At 45.8% G+C, this 15,418-nt stretch overlaps 1 protein-coding gene across 1 annotated transcript in view; it reads left to right on the plus strand.

Moving 5' to 3' along the window:
- The first annotated feature begins 505 nt into the window (after positions 1–505).
- SAPCD1 (suppressor APC domain containing 1) overlaps positions 506–15,418 on the plus strand; it is a 30,152-nt gene continuing 15,239 nt past the window's right edge. The window contains exons 1-2 of the mRNA XM_075322510.1: positions 506–893; positions 8,848–8,969. Of these exons, the coding sequence (XP_075178625.1) occupies positions 521–893; positions 8,848–8,969 (495 nt within the window). The 5' untranslated portion in view covers positions 506–520. The remainder of the gene's footprint in view (positions 894–8,847; positions 8,970–15,418) is intronic.

Here is a 15,418-nt window from a genome sequence, read left to right on the forward strand (position 1 = left end):
GAGAAGAGGTCCCCAATCTGTGGGGCGACCGGTGGAGGCAGACAGGGGTGTTCTAGAGAAGAGGTCCCCAATCTGTGGGGGCAACCAGTGGAGGCAGACAGGGGTGTTCTAGAGAAGAGGTCCCCAATCTGATCTGTGGGGGCGACCGGTGAAGAACAGTGTATGATTGTAGTTGTGGAGGGGACTTTGATATCATTTACAAGTAGGGAGTCAAAAACTTTCGGAAATATAGTTATAGGGGGCAACTAAGAACCAGGAGTGGATAGGGGTCTACATCCAAGATAAAGACAGTAGGCAAAGAGACCAGAGACCTAAAGACTCAGGACGTAAAATATTGATCGATAGATAGATAGAGGGATAGATAGATAGAGGGATAGAGATCTTAATGGAGAAGATTCATTGCGTGCCACAGAGACAGACTGACATCCAAACTAGAGACAATACCCCAAAAAAGACAACCAGAAACCAAGAGACCCAGGATAGGTAGATATCAGATAGGTTACGATACTCTCACCTCATCATGAGTACATTGTTAGCATCCTGCCCTACCTCTCCCCTGTGTACCCCCAGCCCTTCCTCCACAAATGTCGGCCCCTCTCCCCCAGGAGCTTTGGCCCCTGGTGCCGCTGCTTTTCCTTGCCCTTCCCGAGGATTTCTCCGCAGCCTTCGGATCCTCTACCACATTCTGGAAGAAGAAGGTGGTGGCCGGGTGCACGTGCAGGACATCGAAGGACTTTGGCGAGGACCGACCATTCTCGCAGGGGTTCCACAGGCTCTTAGAGATGCAACTGCTTCAAGTGGTGGATACCTGAGTTTTCCCCGACTGGTGAGGGGGCTCACCCAAGCCCTGAGAGCAGGAGACCCTCAAAGCACAGCTGCACCAAGGAAGAGGGGTGAGTGTGAGGGATCTGGTGGATATTTCTACAATATTGATCTCTCCTAGTTCTCTAAATGTGTCTTTAGGGTTGCTCTCCATCTTCTCGTCCAGCCTCCTGCAGGTTCTCCGTCCCTCTCTTCGCTGTGCCGTCTCCGGGCTGACACTCGTGTATCATAACCCTCCTTAATCTGCACCATCTGTCTGGGTGTAATCTGTACATTAAGAGAAAAAGGGCTAAGCATGGAGGGGATTATTACTTCATGTTAAAAAAATTACTTTACCGGAGTATGTAATGGGTTCTTTCCACATAGCGGGGGGTCCGACTTGTGTCGATGGCCAGAGAAAGTCCTAACGATTTGATTGGAGATTTCTGTAATTTCTTTGGTGGGATGGCCGTGGATTACTATGTTAAAGAGATTATCACAAAAACAATATATTAAATAGCTACAGGATTGTTGGAGGTCCAACAGCTGGGACCCCCATTGATCTCATGAGTCAAAGATCCCTTTATGAATGGAGCAGTAGTGAGCATGTGCGACTGCTGCTCCATTCACTGCCTGTAGGAGCGGTGGCCGCACGTGCTCATTACCGCTCCATTCACAAGGGTGGGGTAGTCTCAGAAGCCAGACCCCCTAGCGATTATTGGTTTATCTTCTACCTTGTGCATACGTGATAAAGCCATTGACCTTTCATGACCAAGAGTCTCTACAGCCTTGACCCCTTCTTCTAGGATATCAATGGGAGTCACAACTTATGGACGCTCACTGATATAGTCTGCCACATCCTAATATAATTCCAATATATTACATTGGAAAATAGAGATCTCCTTTAATATTGACCACTGGAGACAAGGGTTCAGTTTACTGTCCTGTATCTAATTTCCCTGGCCTAGGGAGAGGGATTATTTCACGCTCCTCATGGTACCCAGCACCCAGGGCACATGCACCACCATGGAGCTGCCCAGGTAGGCTTACATGCTACATGTATAGTCTAATAGACTTTATGGTTCAGCTTCTCACCATTTTCAAGATCAGATATTATTTTTTTGATTGCTGATACCACTGGATCCAGCCTGGACAATGCTCTGTGAGCTAAATAGTCTAGCAGCTCACAGAGCATTGTCCACACTTCCAAACTGGATACAGGTCTGACCACTACTCATCCGAGAGGAGAACTGGGTGCGTGTATCTTTCCAACTACATTTCTATCTGTACATCGAGCTATCTATATCTATCATTATTATCTACTTGTCTATCTATTATTGATCTATTGACCTACCTATTATCCATCTATACTAAACAAAAATATAAACACAACACTTGTTTTTTTCTCCAATTTTTAATGAGCTGAACTCAAAGATCTAAGACTTTTTTCTACGTGCCCAAAAAGCCTTTTTCTCACAAATATTGTTAACAAATTTGTCTAAATCTGTGTTAGTGAGCACTTCTCTTTTGCGTAGATAATCCATCTGTGGCGCCCTGGACTAGCCAGGTAGCCACAGACAAAACACACACACCCGCACCCCCCGGACAGTTATATTAGTCAGACAAAAACCCTTGTTACCTCCCTCCAGGGTCTGATGTCCACACCAGGTGGGGCGGAGCCAGGCGGTTGGCCCCACCCACCGAGGAGTTCACAGGCCTGGAGACGGGAAAGCAGTAGATCAGTTCAGGAGGTGAAAGTGAGAGGTCACGTACTGCGAGTGTCTGGGTCGGAGCCCAGGCACTGACAGCAAGGTTGGCAGACGGTGGTGGCCGTCTGCAGGAGTTGGTGGAACTCCGCAGAGCCGTAAGGACCGGGACTGGGCGGTGGCCCACTGGTACCGGACCGGGGAACGGAGTGAAGCTAAGCACACAGGCAGGGCCATCGGACCCCGACCAGGCTTGGAGCTGCCGTCAATAGTCAAATCCGAATGTGACAGGAACCCCCCGGGTTCCCTAACAACCAAGTCCCGACTAAAGGCAACCGCTCCCACTGTGAGGATATACAGCCACCGCCACCGGCTAGAAATCCAAGGGCCAGCGCCTGCGGGCAAAACTGGCTCCTCCGGTATCTATACACCGGGGAGCGGACTACCGTTGGGAAGCCATTGGAGTAAACACAGTACACAAAGGTGCAGGGAAAGACAGTCACCATCACCTGTCCGGGGAGAGACACTGCAGCCGGCTGCGGGACCAGTCCATCCAGCTGTTTGGTTTACCGGAGACTTTGTGCATCTTTTGCTGAGTGAGTACACCCGTGCCATCCGGCACCGCGCCGCGCTGTCCCTGCACCTCACCGACCCTGCCTCCCCATCACACCACCGGGCCCCGGGACCACCAACCCCTACCCACGGAGGGGGAGAACAACATCCCAGCTGCTCCCTACCATCGCTCCCGGGATCCCCGTCACCAGCAGCGGTGGTGCCCATCTTCACCACAACCCGTGGGTGGCGTCACGGACTAAATCCCCAAACAAACCACCCTCTTTTCACTCATGGGCGAGGAGCGCCGCTCGAGTCCCCAGATACGGCCCACCACTCGAGCCACCGGGCAGCAACAGCAGCGCCGGACCCGAGCGTTAGCGAGCGCAGCGCCCCGCCGCCCGCGACACATCCACCTCACAGGTGGGCCTTAGGCTGGCCAAAATAAAAAGCCATTCTAAAATGTACGCTTTTAGAGTATTGTGGAGTTCAGGAGGGTCAGAAAACCAGTCGGTATCTGGTGTGGCCACCATTTGCCACTTTTCCATCTGCCCGTATCAGTGAAAAACAGGATTCATCTGTAGCACCTCTGAGCACATCAGGGTACTACAGGGAACTGCATCCTGTCCCTCAGGGTGCAGGACCTACCCCCCATGGTTCCAGGTTCCCAAAAAGCGGTTTCACCTCCATCAGCACCACAAATCCCAGCCAACACCTCACATCATGACCTGTCAGACACACCAGTGGGTTGGTCTAGTTGGGATAGGGCCACCCACCTAGGGGTCAGGCAGACTGGTGGGAGAGACTAAAGGCCCCGTCACACACAGAGATAAATCTTTGGCAGATCTGTGGTTGCAGTGAAATCATGGACATATTGTTCCATTTGTACACAGCCACAAACCTGCCACTGATTGTCCACAATTTCACTGCAACCACAGATCTGCCGCAGATTTATCTCTGTGTGTGACGGGGCCTTAATAGTACAGTGACAGCTCTCACTCCTCCTCATCAGTTGAGCTCTGGGGCCTTCCCTACCTGCGGAGGGACTGTCACCTTGCTGCTCCCCACCATCTGCCCCGGTCCTTATTGCAGCAGCGGCGGTACTCCCATTACCCTGCAGGTGGCGTCATGAACACTTCCCCTGTAAATAATCCCCCTTCTCTAGTTTGAGTGTCCGCCGATCCCGGGTCCGGACCCCTCAAGCCACGACCACCCTGGATCCGAGCACCCCGGTCGTCACCGGGGCGGCACACATCCGTGAAGAGAAATCTCTCCAACATGCCAGATGGCATCGAATGTGAACATTTACCCACTCAAGTCGGTTATGATGGTAAACTGCAGTCATGGGGAAACCCCCGATGAGGACGACGGGCAGCAGATGAGCTTTCCTGACACGGTTTATGACAGTTTGTGCAGAAATTCTTTCGCTTTGCACCGATTGTTGCAGTCGCTGTCCGGGTGACCGGTCTCAGAAAGTCTTGGAGGTGAAGATGCTGGATGTGGAAGTCCTGGGCTGGTGCAGTTACACATTTTTCTGCTGGTGTGAGGCTGGTTGGATCTTCTGCGAAATTCCCAGAAACGCCTTTGGAGACGGATTATGGTAGAGAGATGAACATTCAATTCACGGGTAACAGCTCTTGTGGCCATTCCTGCAGTCAGCAGCCAACTGCACGCTCCCTAAAAACTTGCAAAATCTGTGGCAATGTGCTGTATGATAAAACTGCGAATTGTAGAGTGGCCTTTTGTTGTGGCCAGCCTAAGGCACAGCTGTGCAATAATCATGCTGGCCAGCCTAAGGCACACCTGTGCAATAATCATGCTGGCCAGCCTAAGGCACACCTGTGCAATAATCATGCTGGCCAGCCTAAAGGCCCCGTTACACGCTACGATATATCTAACGATATGTCGTCGGGGTCACATCGGTAGTGACGTACATCCGGCATCGTTTGACATATCGTAGCGTGTGACAGCTACGAGTGACTGTGAACAAGCAAAAATACTCACCTTATCGTTGCTAGTTGACACGTCGCTCATTTTCAAAAAAATCGACCGTCCTTCTGCGCGCCGGTTGTTCATTGTTACCGAGGCAGCACACATCACTCCGTGTGACACCCCAGGAACGATGAACTGCAGCTTACTTGCGGCCGCCGGCAATGTGGAAGGAAGCAGGTGGGCGGGATGTTACGCCCCACTCATCTCCGCCCCCCGCTTCTATTGGGCGGCCGCTGTGTGACGTCGCTGTGACGCCGAACGTCCCTCCCCCTTCAGGAAGAGGATGTTCGCCCCCCCCACAGCGTGGTCGTTCGGGAGGTAAGTACGTGTGATGGGGGTTACCGAATTTGTGCGACATGGGCAACAAAGTGCCCGTAATGCACAAACGATGGGGGCGGGTGCGATCGCACATGCGAACGCACGATAAATCGACGCGTGTAACGGGCCCTTTAGGCACACCTGTGCAATAATCATGCTGGCCAGGCTAAGGCACACCTGTGCAATAATCATGCTGACTAATCAGCATCTTGATATGTCACACCTGTGAGGTGGATGGATTATGTCCATAGAGGAGAAGTGATCACTAACACAGATTAGGACAAATTTGTGAACAATATTTGAGAGAAAAGGGCTTTTTTTTGTACATAGAAAAAGTCTTAGATCTTTGAGTTCAGCTCATGAAAAATGGGAGCAAAAACAAAAGTGTTGTGTCTATATTTTTGTTCATATCTATCTAAACTTCAATTCTAAAAAAAGTAAAGCAAATAATAACACAATGATTGGAAATGTCTTATCGCCAAAATTTAATCACAACAGATCAGACATTGAATGTTGGATATTTTTGATTTTCAGTCGAAAAAATTAACTCCTTTAGAAAACCGCAACAAGAAATCTCCAAAAAGTTGTGCCCGGGCCATGTCCACCATTGTGCAGCATCCCTTCTCTTTTCATAACATTCTCGGAGACCATTGCTGGGGTTTGGGGAAAGGAACGTTGGCCCTTCTTGTTTGATGTCGGATTCTCGCTGCTCTACAATTCGGGGTCTTTGCTGGATTTTTCATTTCGTAATGCAGCAAAAGTTTTCTATTGGTATGAAAGGTCTGGACTGCCGACGTCCGGCTCATCCCCCGATCTCTTCTTCTGTGACGCCGTGCTGCTGTGATGGATGCAGTATGGGGTTTAGCATTTGTGGATTGCATGATGAACTGTGCTCACAGACAATTACTTTCTGGATGTGTTCCTGAGCCCATGCAGTACAGAATCGTGTCTTTATATAATTCAGTGATCATCAGCATCCAATACTACCCTCAGGTCTTGAACCTTGTGCACATGGATTTCTCCAGAATGTCTAAATCGTCTGATATTATATTCTGTAGATGGTGGGATATTCAAAGTCTTTGCAATTTTACATTTTCTGTGAGCCGTTTTAAAATTTATTGTAGGGTCTTGCAACTATGGGGACCCTTGACATGGGTTGCGAGTTTGCATATTTTGGCCAAAATATGGACCACTACGTCATATAATTTATGCATATTTTTCATCTTTTTTTTGCATATTTTCACACTTTTATTCAGGATGCAGCAAAGCCCATTAGTGTTGGTTGGGTGAATCGGGGTGTATTTCTTGTGGGGTGTACTTTTTATATAGTGCTGGGCAGCCCGCCTGATCTAATAGTATGGGCATCATCAATAGGCTGTAAGCCGAACACTGCGCATCACATGTACAGTACAGACCAAAAGTTTGGACACACCTTCTCATTCAAAGAGTTTTCTTTATTTTCAGGACTCTGAAAATTGTAGATTCACATTGAAGGCATCAAAACTATGAATTAAAACATGTGGAATGAAATACTTAAAAAAGTGTGAAACAACTGAAAATATCTCTTATATTCTAGGTTCTTCAAAGTAGCCACCTTTTGCTTTGATTACTGCTTTGCACACTCTTGGCATTCTCTTGAGGATCTTCAAGAGGTAGTCACCGGAAATGGTTTTCCAACAGTCTTGAAGGAGTTCCCAGAGATGCTTAGCACTTGTTGGCCCTTTTGCCTTCACTCTGCGGTCCAGCTCACCCCAAACCATCTCGATTGGGTTCAGGTCTGGTGACTGTGGAGGCCAGGTCATCTCGCATAAAACCCCATCACTCTCCTTCTTAGTCAAATAGCCCTTACACAGCCTAGAGGTGTGTTTGGGGTCATTGTCCTGTTGAAAAATAAATGATGGTCCAACTAAAGGCAAACCAGATGGAATAGCACGCTGCTGCAAGATGCTGTGGTAGCCATGCTGGTTCAGTATGCCTTCAATTTTGAATAAATCCCCAACAGTGTCACCAGCAAAGCACCCCCACACCATCACACACCTTCCTCCATGCTTCACGGTGGGAACCAGCCATGTAGAGTCCATCCGTTTACCTTTTCTACAAAGACACGGTGGTTGGATCCAAAGATCTCAAATTTGGACTCATCAGACCAAAGCACAGATTTCCACTGGTCTAATGTCCATTCCTTGTGTTCTTTAGCCCAAACAAGTCTCTTCTGCTTGTTGCCTATCCTTAGCAGTGGTTTCCTAGCAACTATTTTACCATGAAGGCTGCTGCACAAAGTTCCTCTTAACAGTTGTTCTAGAGATGAGAAGGTGTGTCCAAACTTTTGGTCTGTACTGTACCTGTGTGACTGGTGCCCTATGCAAGTCTTATGTGTGTGCATGTTTAATACTAGGCAGTCACCTCCTCCATGAAATGGTACATTGTGAGAAGTTGTTTCATCAGTATTTAGTACCACCTTTATCATGGAGGCTGCTGCATCCTGCTAATACATTGGTAATGTGACTTGGTGTTGGTAAAGGCTGTTTCATTTCTGTGATGTTTTTCTTGTATGTCCATTTCTATGATCAATCTAACAATCATTAATATTTTTCTCAAATGTTTCCACAATTTTGTAGATGTAGTTGTTCACAGATCAGTGACCTCTGACCATCTTTGCTTCTGGGAGACTCTGCCTCTCTATCATGCTCTTTTTAATTATAGACAGTCATGAGATTTATTTGAAAATTAACTCTCCAGCTGTTAATACAATTTACATTTCTAGGGTTTTGTTAACCTTGTCTCAACTTTTTGGAGATTTTTTGCTGTTGTCCATTTATAAAGAAGTTAAGTTTTTCAAATGAAATGGAAAAAAGTCCAATGTTCAACTTCTGATCTGTGTTCTGGTGTGAAGAAAATATGGCTATAAGAGGTTTCCAATTCATTAAATTCTTGTTTTCTTTATATTTTACAAAGTAGCCGAGCCTTTTTTGATATCTATCTATCTATCCCTCTACCTATCTATCTATCTATCTATCTCTTTATCTATCTATCTGCTTCATGTCAGTGAGTGGAAGCATTAAGATTTGCATTCAGAGGCAGAAAACTCTTCTAGTTCTGATATTTCTCACAGGGGACAGTTTGCAGAAATGTAATAGATCTGGATGTTCCGTATGTACACCACGTGCAGGTCCTGCATATATACCGTAGTGAGACGTATATGATGAAATATGGTGATGAAATTACCGGTCTCTTTATCACTTCGTCCTAAAGATGAAAATCTGTCTGTACCCGGCCCTGAAATGAACTCTTAATTTCATCAGAACAGATGCAGGTTCATAAGATGGGAACAGATGGAGAGATCAAAACATTAATTACTGAGAGAGGAATATCAAGCCTCTTATAATAAACGTCCTTCTTAAAAGAAAAGCTCTCCGCCTGGTGCCGTGGGGGGCGGGGGCTGAAACCCACCAGTAACGCCGTTCTCTCTGTCTGCCAGGGTCTAAGACTGTCACCCGTTCCCAGAGCATCAACAATGTCGTCACCTCCACGGTGCGGCTCACACGCCAGGAGCAACGCATACGGCGCCACACGCTGACAAGCGGGATCGACTACAACACGGTAACCAGCAATACCAATCCCTAATACCCATGTTCCCAGTGCATACTGATGTTGAGTAAATGATGTGTATACAAAAAGGGGGCCCTTGGCTAAGAACCATCTGAGACCCCTATCTTAATACCCTATTGTTGGCTTAGCCTGTTGCAACCTATTTCCTTAATTAACAGTGTGGTTCCTCGGGGGCGGGGCTACCTAGACAGGTTACCACCCAAGAGCAAGGAGGATGAGCCAGTGAGGGCTTAGTCTCCTGTCTTCAAGGGCTACAAAGCAGCTGAATGGCCAAAAATAATCATGTGATGGCCAGAATGTGTGTACCGAGTCTATATCGGCTCAGGATTCGGCAGTATTTGGGAGACTCTCTGTAGTCTCTCTATAGACTCTGGTATGTGGTCAGTTTCTGTGAAGTGATGATATCGTTCCTCCAGTCACTGACACACCTTTCCTGGCCCTCGTCTACCTTAGGGCCGGTCTGTAGTCTCTCTGTAGACTATGGTACGTGATCAGTTACTGTGAGGTGATGATATCATTCCTCCAGTCACTGACAGACCTTTCCTGGCCCTCGTCTACCTTAGGGCCGGCTGTAATATCTCTATAGATTCTGGTACGTGGTATAGACTCTGGTACGTGGTCAGTTTCTGTGAGGTGATGATATTGTTCCTCCAGTCACTGACAGACCTCTCCTGGCACTCGTCTACCTTAGGCCCGGTCTGTAGTATCTCTATAGACTCTGGTACGTGGTATAGACTTTGGTACGTGGTCAGTTCCTGTGAAGTGATGATATTGTTCCTCCAGTCACTGACAGACCTCTCCTGGCACTTGTCTACCTTAGGGCCGGTCTGTAGTATCTCTGTAGACTCTGGTACGTGGTCAGTTTCTGTGAGGTGATGATATTGTTCCTCCAGTCACTGATAGACCTTTTCTGGCCCTCGTCTACCTTAGGCCCGGTCTGTAGTATCTCTATAGACTTTGGTACGTGGTCAGTTTCTGTGAAGTGATGATATCGTTCCTCTAGTCACTTACAGACCTCTCCTTGCCTTCGTCTACCTTAGGGCCGGTCTGTAGTATCTCTATAGACTTTGGTACGTGGTCAGTTTCTGTGAAGTGATGATATCGTTCCTCTAGTCACTGACAGACCTCTCCTGGCACTCGTCTACCTTAGGGCCGGTCTGTAGTCTCTCTGTAGACTCTGGTACGGGATCAGTTTCTGTGAGGTGATGATATCGTTCCTCTAGTCACTTACAGACCTCTCCTGGCACTCGTCTACCTTAGGGCCGGTCTGTAGTCTCTCTGTAGACTCTGGTACGTGGTCAGTTTCTGTGAGGTGATGATATCGTTCCTCTAGTCACTGACAGACCTCTCCTGGCCCTCATCCTCCATCTTCCTGATTCTGGCTTTTGTCAGGCTGCTGTTGTTGGTGTTTTTGAGAGGATGGGTTTGGTTATCTATTCTATCTATCTATCGCTGTCTGTGACTTTGTCGTGTATATGATGATGGGGGTAGTAGTTGCTCGTCTTCCTCTGCACCAGCTCTCGTTCAGCTATGTCCTTCTTGTACACAGGTGCCCGCGATTGTTCAGTTTTCCATGTGCGGAATGTTCTGGACTCTTCTCCTCTGTATTGTGGTGCTTGATTCCATTTTCTGCTTGTTTTGACCGTGGTCCCACTCATCCCCGCGGCCTGTGAGCGGCACGGGAGGGTGGGTGCCCGGGGCTGACAGATGAGGGAGGGGTGGGAATGAGCGCTGACTGGGGAGTGTCAGCTCCTCTCACATAACTTCTCTATTCACACGGGACTGCTGTTTGGAAGCTCCAGGCGGACAAGTCTGTGCGGCTCCACGGTGGGGAGAGGGAAAGGGGTCACTTGGGGGGGGACGACACCTAAGCTTCCGCCAGGCGCAGGGCAGGTGTAGGCCCACAGGTAAATAACAGGGGGATGAGGGATCACAGGACCGAAAGAGAAGAAGGAAAAACAAAAGGAAAGGGCAGAAGTGGAAACCACAAGAAATCTGGAAAGAGGCGGGGGCTGGGAGGTGCATACAGGTATATACAGCGGCACGCCTGCAGCTCCACAGGGAGTATATACTCACACCCACTGGTGTACAGCTGCCGGCACTGCACATAGGTGCATCCGTGTATGTGGCCGCAGCACTGTGTGTATATACGGACCCCACCGCAGTATACAGACACTTACATGTCATCTCCTAACACTCCACCTGTATGGCTGCACACGTGGCGTATACCATCCTCATCCTCCCCCTGCACAACAGCCGAGAGGCCCTGACCTTCTACCTGTGGGTGAGTCCCTGCGAATGTATGGTACGGGGTCCGGCAGGGGTGTGTGTGACGTATCTGTCTATCTGTCTGTCTATCTATCTATCTGTAATGGAGAAGAGCTGCAACTATTTTTGAAAATGTTGAACTTGCCTTACATTATGCTATTTATTGCTCTATTGTTCTATCTATTGTCTATTATCTTTATCGTCTTTCGTTTTTTCTATTTAACATTCTATCTATCTATCTATCTATCTATCTATCTATCCATCCATCCTTCAATCCATCTATCCATCTATCTATTATCTGGCTATCTATCCTTTTATCTATCTATCTTTTTTCTTTTCAATATTCTTTTTATTATAGTGCAAAAACAGCATATGAAACACATTGCACACCTTCCAAGTATTGTTCAGAGCAAAAAATTGACATAACGTAACATAAAACAATGAATAATATGTGAGAAAATATAAGGCACTCTAATCCTGGAGGGAAGGATTTAGATCCAAAGATCGGTCCACCGTTCATCTATCTATCCTTCTATCTATTTATCATCTATCCATCTATCTATCCCTCTATCTATCTATCCTTCTATTTATCATCTATCTATCTATCTATCTATCTATCATTTATCCCTTTATCTACCTATCCCTCTATCTATCCATCTATCTATCCCTCTATCCATCCCTCTATCTATCTATCCCTCTATCTATCTATCTATCCATCTATCTATCCCTCTATCTATCTATCTATCCATCTATCTATCCCTCTATCTATCCATCCCTCTATCTATCTATCCATCGATTTATCTATCTATCTATCCCTCTATCTAGCTATCCTTCTATTTATCATCTATCTATCTATCTATCTATCTATCTATCCCTCTGTCTGTCTATCTAATGTATCTATCATTTATCCCTCTATCTATCTATCTATCCCTCTATCTATCCCTCTATCTATCTATCCCTCTATCTATCTATCCCTCTATCTATCTATCCCTCTATCTATCTATCCCTCTATCTATCCATCCATCTATCCATCCATCTATCCATCTATCTATCTATCTATCTATCTATCCCTCTATCTATCCCTCTATCTATCCCTCTATCTATCCATCCATCCATCTATCTATCTATCTGTCTATCCCTCTATCTATCCCTCTATCTACCTATCCCTCTATCTATCTATCCCTCTATCTATCTATCCCTCTATCTATCCATCCATCTATCCATCTATCTATCTATCTATCTATCTATCTATCTATCTATCTATCTATCTATCTATCTATCTATCTATCTATCTATCTATCTATCCCTCTATCTATCCCTCTATCTATCCATCCATCCATCTATCTATCTATCTATCCCTCTATCTATCTGTCTATCCCTCTATCTATCCCTCTATCCCTCTATCTATCCCTCTATCTATCTATCCCTCTATCTATCTATCTATCCCTCTATCTATCTATCCCTCTATCTATCTATCTATCTATCTATCTATCCCTCTATCTATCCCTCTATCTCTCCTCCAGGATCCTGTCCTGTCCCTTTATCTTCCGCTCTGTCCTTTCCTCGCTGACACTCTCTGTAAATCAGTTAATCCGATGGGGGTTGTAATAGCCCGGTTTGTGGCAGGTTCAGTGCCGCCTGCTGTGTGTCCTCTGATTTATGGTGTCACCCCAGCAGTTGCCTCCCTTCTCCTATAAAATGTCAGCTTCTTCTTTTACCACGGACAGCACCTTACATCTATATCATCATGACTGATAATTAGCGGTGACTGTACTTTATGGAGCATCCGAGCCCGGCTGCACCATCATCATCACCACACCTGAGTCACATGTTCCTTGTATATACTATCTATATATTACTTTTTTTACACACATATATTTATTCATTCATTTACTGCAGAAAATACATAGAAATTCCATTATTCGATTTCCATCGAACCCTCAAAACAGCGCCGCCCTATCTGCCATAAGATGTGATAGCAACTAAGGATTAAAACAGGTTCTGAAAAACATAAATATAACTCCCATTGTGTTTTATGGCTATACTTCATTATAAATCATCGTCAGGGAACCACCTCCATCCTGCACAATAACTCCCATCATCCCAGAGACCTCAACTAACACGGATCATGGTGGATCCTAATCATTTACTTGAGATGGGGCCACAACGGGGGACGGAAACAACTCGTTACCGATTACAGTATATCTATGAGAAACGTCCTACAATATAACACAGAGACGCAGAGGCCTCTCACCGGGGTCCGACATTCCTCACTGCGGTCACACGTATGTGTCCAGACTGACAGACTCCTACTGTTACTGCTGCCAAAATACTATCCATCTATCTATCCCTTTATCCATCGATCAATCCAATATCTATCTATCCATCTAACTATCTATTTATCTAAAACAAATCTTAACATAAAAACACTTTAAGTACCAGCTATAGTCTTATTTCTCAAGACACGTGACTGATCCCATGACTGTGAAATCCTTGGTGTCTCTTCAGTTCCAGTGTTTATTCTTCAGCTATTTAAAGAAGCATTTCCATCAAAGTTTTTATCCTCATAATATATTGCACTGTGTACTTACAAGTTACTCATTTTGCCATTCTACCCAGGTAATTCTTCTCTTTTTCATTAGGTCTATGCCATCAGTTACAAGTTGCTCATTTTGCCCTTCTACCCAGTTAATTATTCTCTTTTTCATTAGGCCTATGGCATCAGTGATAAGTTGCTCATTTTGCTCTTTTATCCAGTTAAATCTTCTATTTTTCATTAGGTCTATGGCATCAGCTACACGTTCCTCCCTTTGCTCTTCTACTCAGTTAATTCTTCTCTTTTTCATTAGGCCTATGGCATCAGTTACAAGTTGCTCATTTTGCCCTTCTACCCAGTTAATTCTTCTCTTTTGCTCAATCACGTGATTAGAGAAAGACTAGCTGAATCCTTCTAAGCTCTATGTAGGATCAGAAAGTCTGTTTTCCCTGTATGTCATCATTACAAATACAAATCTAGGTCACTAAAACACTGTGTATTTGTAACGATGACTCATTCAGGGAAAAGAGACTTCATGTTTCAAGGTCCCCACAGTGCCTACCTCAGAGTGATGTCCCACAAGCATTCCACTTGCCTGGGAGTGTGTCATGGATCATTTTGGAGATTCGATCCAGTGACCTCTTGCTCCATGGTCGGTTCCATTGTCTGCTGAGCTATGGTCCTTTTTTTCTTGGTCCTAATACTGATTGTTCCTTTTACCAGTATTTTTCCTTTGTGGTCTTGCTTGATCCTCTTCAGGTGTTTTCCATTGTACCATTTTGGTTTGTCCTACCACAGTCTGGGAGGAGATATATATATATATATATATATATATATATATATATATATATATATATATATATATATATATATATATATATATATATATATATATATATATATATATATATATATATATATATATATATATATATATATATATATATAGTCTTCCTTCACTACACTTCCTTGCTGGCTATACTTCTAGATGGTTTATTGCTGAGGAGTTCCAGCCCTTTAGCAGAGGGATTTTCCCTGCTTGGTAGACACTGTTTTCAGTTCTGCTCTGTGTTTGTTTGTCTGACTTCCCAACACCTTTCCTCTTTCCTTAGTTTGGTTGGTGGGAGGTTATTCTTGTTTAATTTATTATTCGCCTTGTTCCCTCTTTGCGCATGTGTTTTGAGTTTCGGCACCTTGAGTCTCCATATACCTTTGCACACTTCCCTTCTCCTGGTTATCTGTGCATGACAGCCTCCCCTCTGATTCCTCAGGAGGTGCGAGAAACCCTTCGACAGCCTTTTAGGGAGCCAGGTCCAAAGTGGTGTTTTAGTTGTGTGGATAGGGACTTTCTAGTCTGTACAGGGACCAATAGGTTGTGTGTTCGGCTTCTCTGTGTTGTAGGCTTTACTGTTTATGACTGAGGTGCGTGCTCCTCTGCTGCCGAGGTGGTCTGTACTGCACAGTCATGTGAACTGGGATTGCCATGTCATCTGAAGGTCCTTGCAGCTTCTTCAGTGTCTCTCCAGAGGCTATGCTGGAGCAGAGAGCTGTCGGCTCCCTGCTCCACCATTGTGTTTAACTCATTGTGTCCTGAGGACACAGGTACAATTGAAGTTGGGACATCCCCCAACCGCCC

The sequence above is a fragment of the Anomaloglossus baeobatrachus genome, chromosome 9, assembly GCF_048569485.1.
Source record: "Anomaloglossus baeobatrachus isolate aAnoBae1 chromosome 9, aAnoBae1.hap1, whole genome shotgun sequence".
In the NCBI taxonomy this organism is placed as follows: Eukaryota; Metazoa; Chordata; class Amphibia; order Anura; family Aromobatidae; genus Anomaloglossus; species Anomaloglossus baeobatrachus.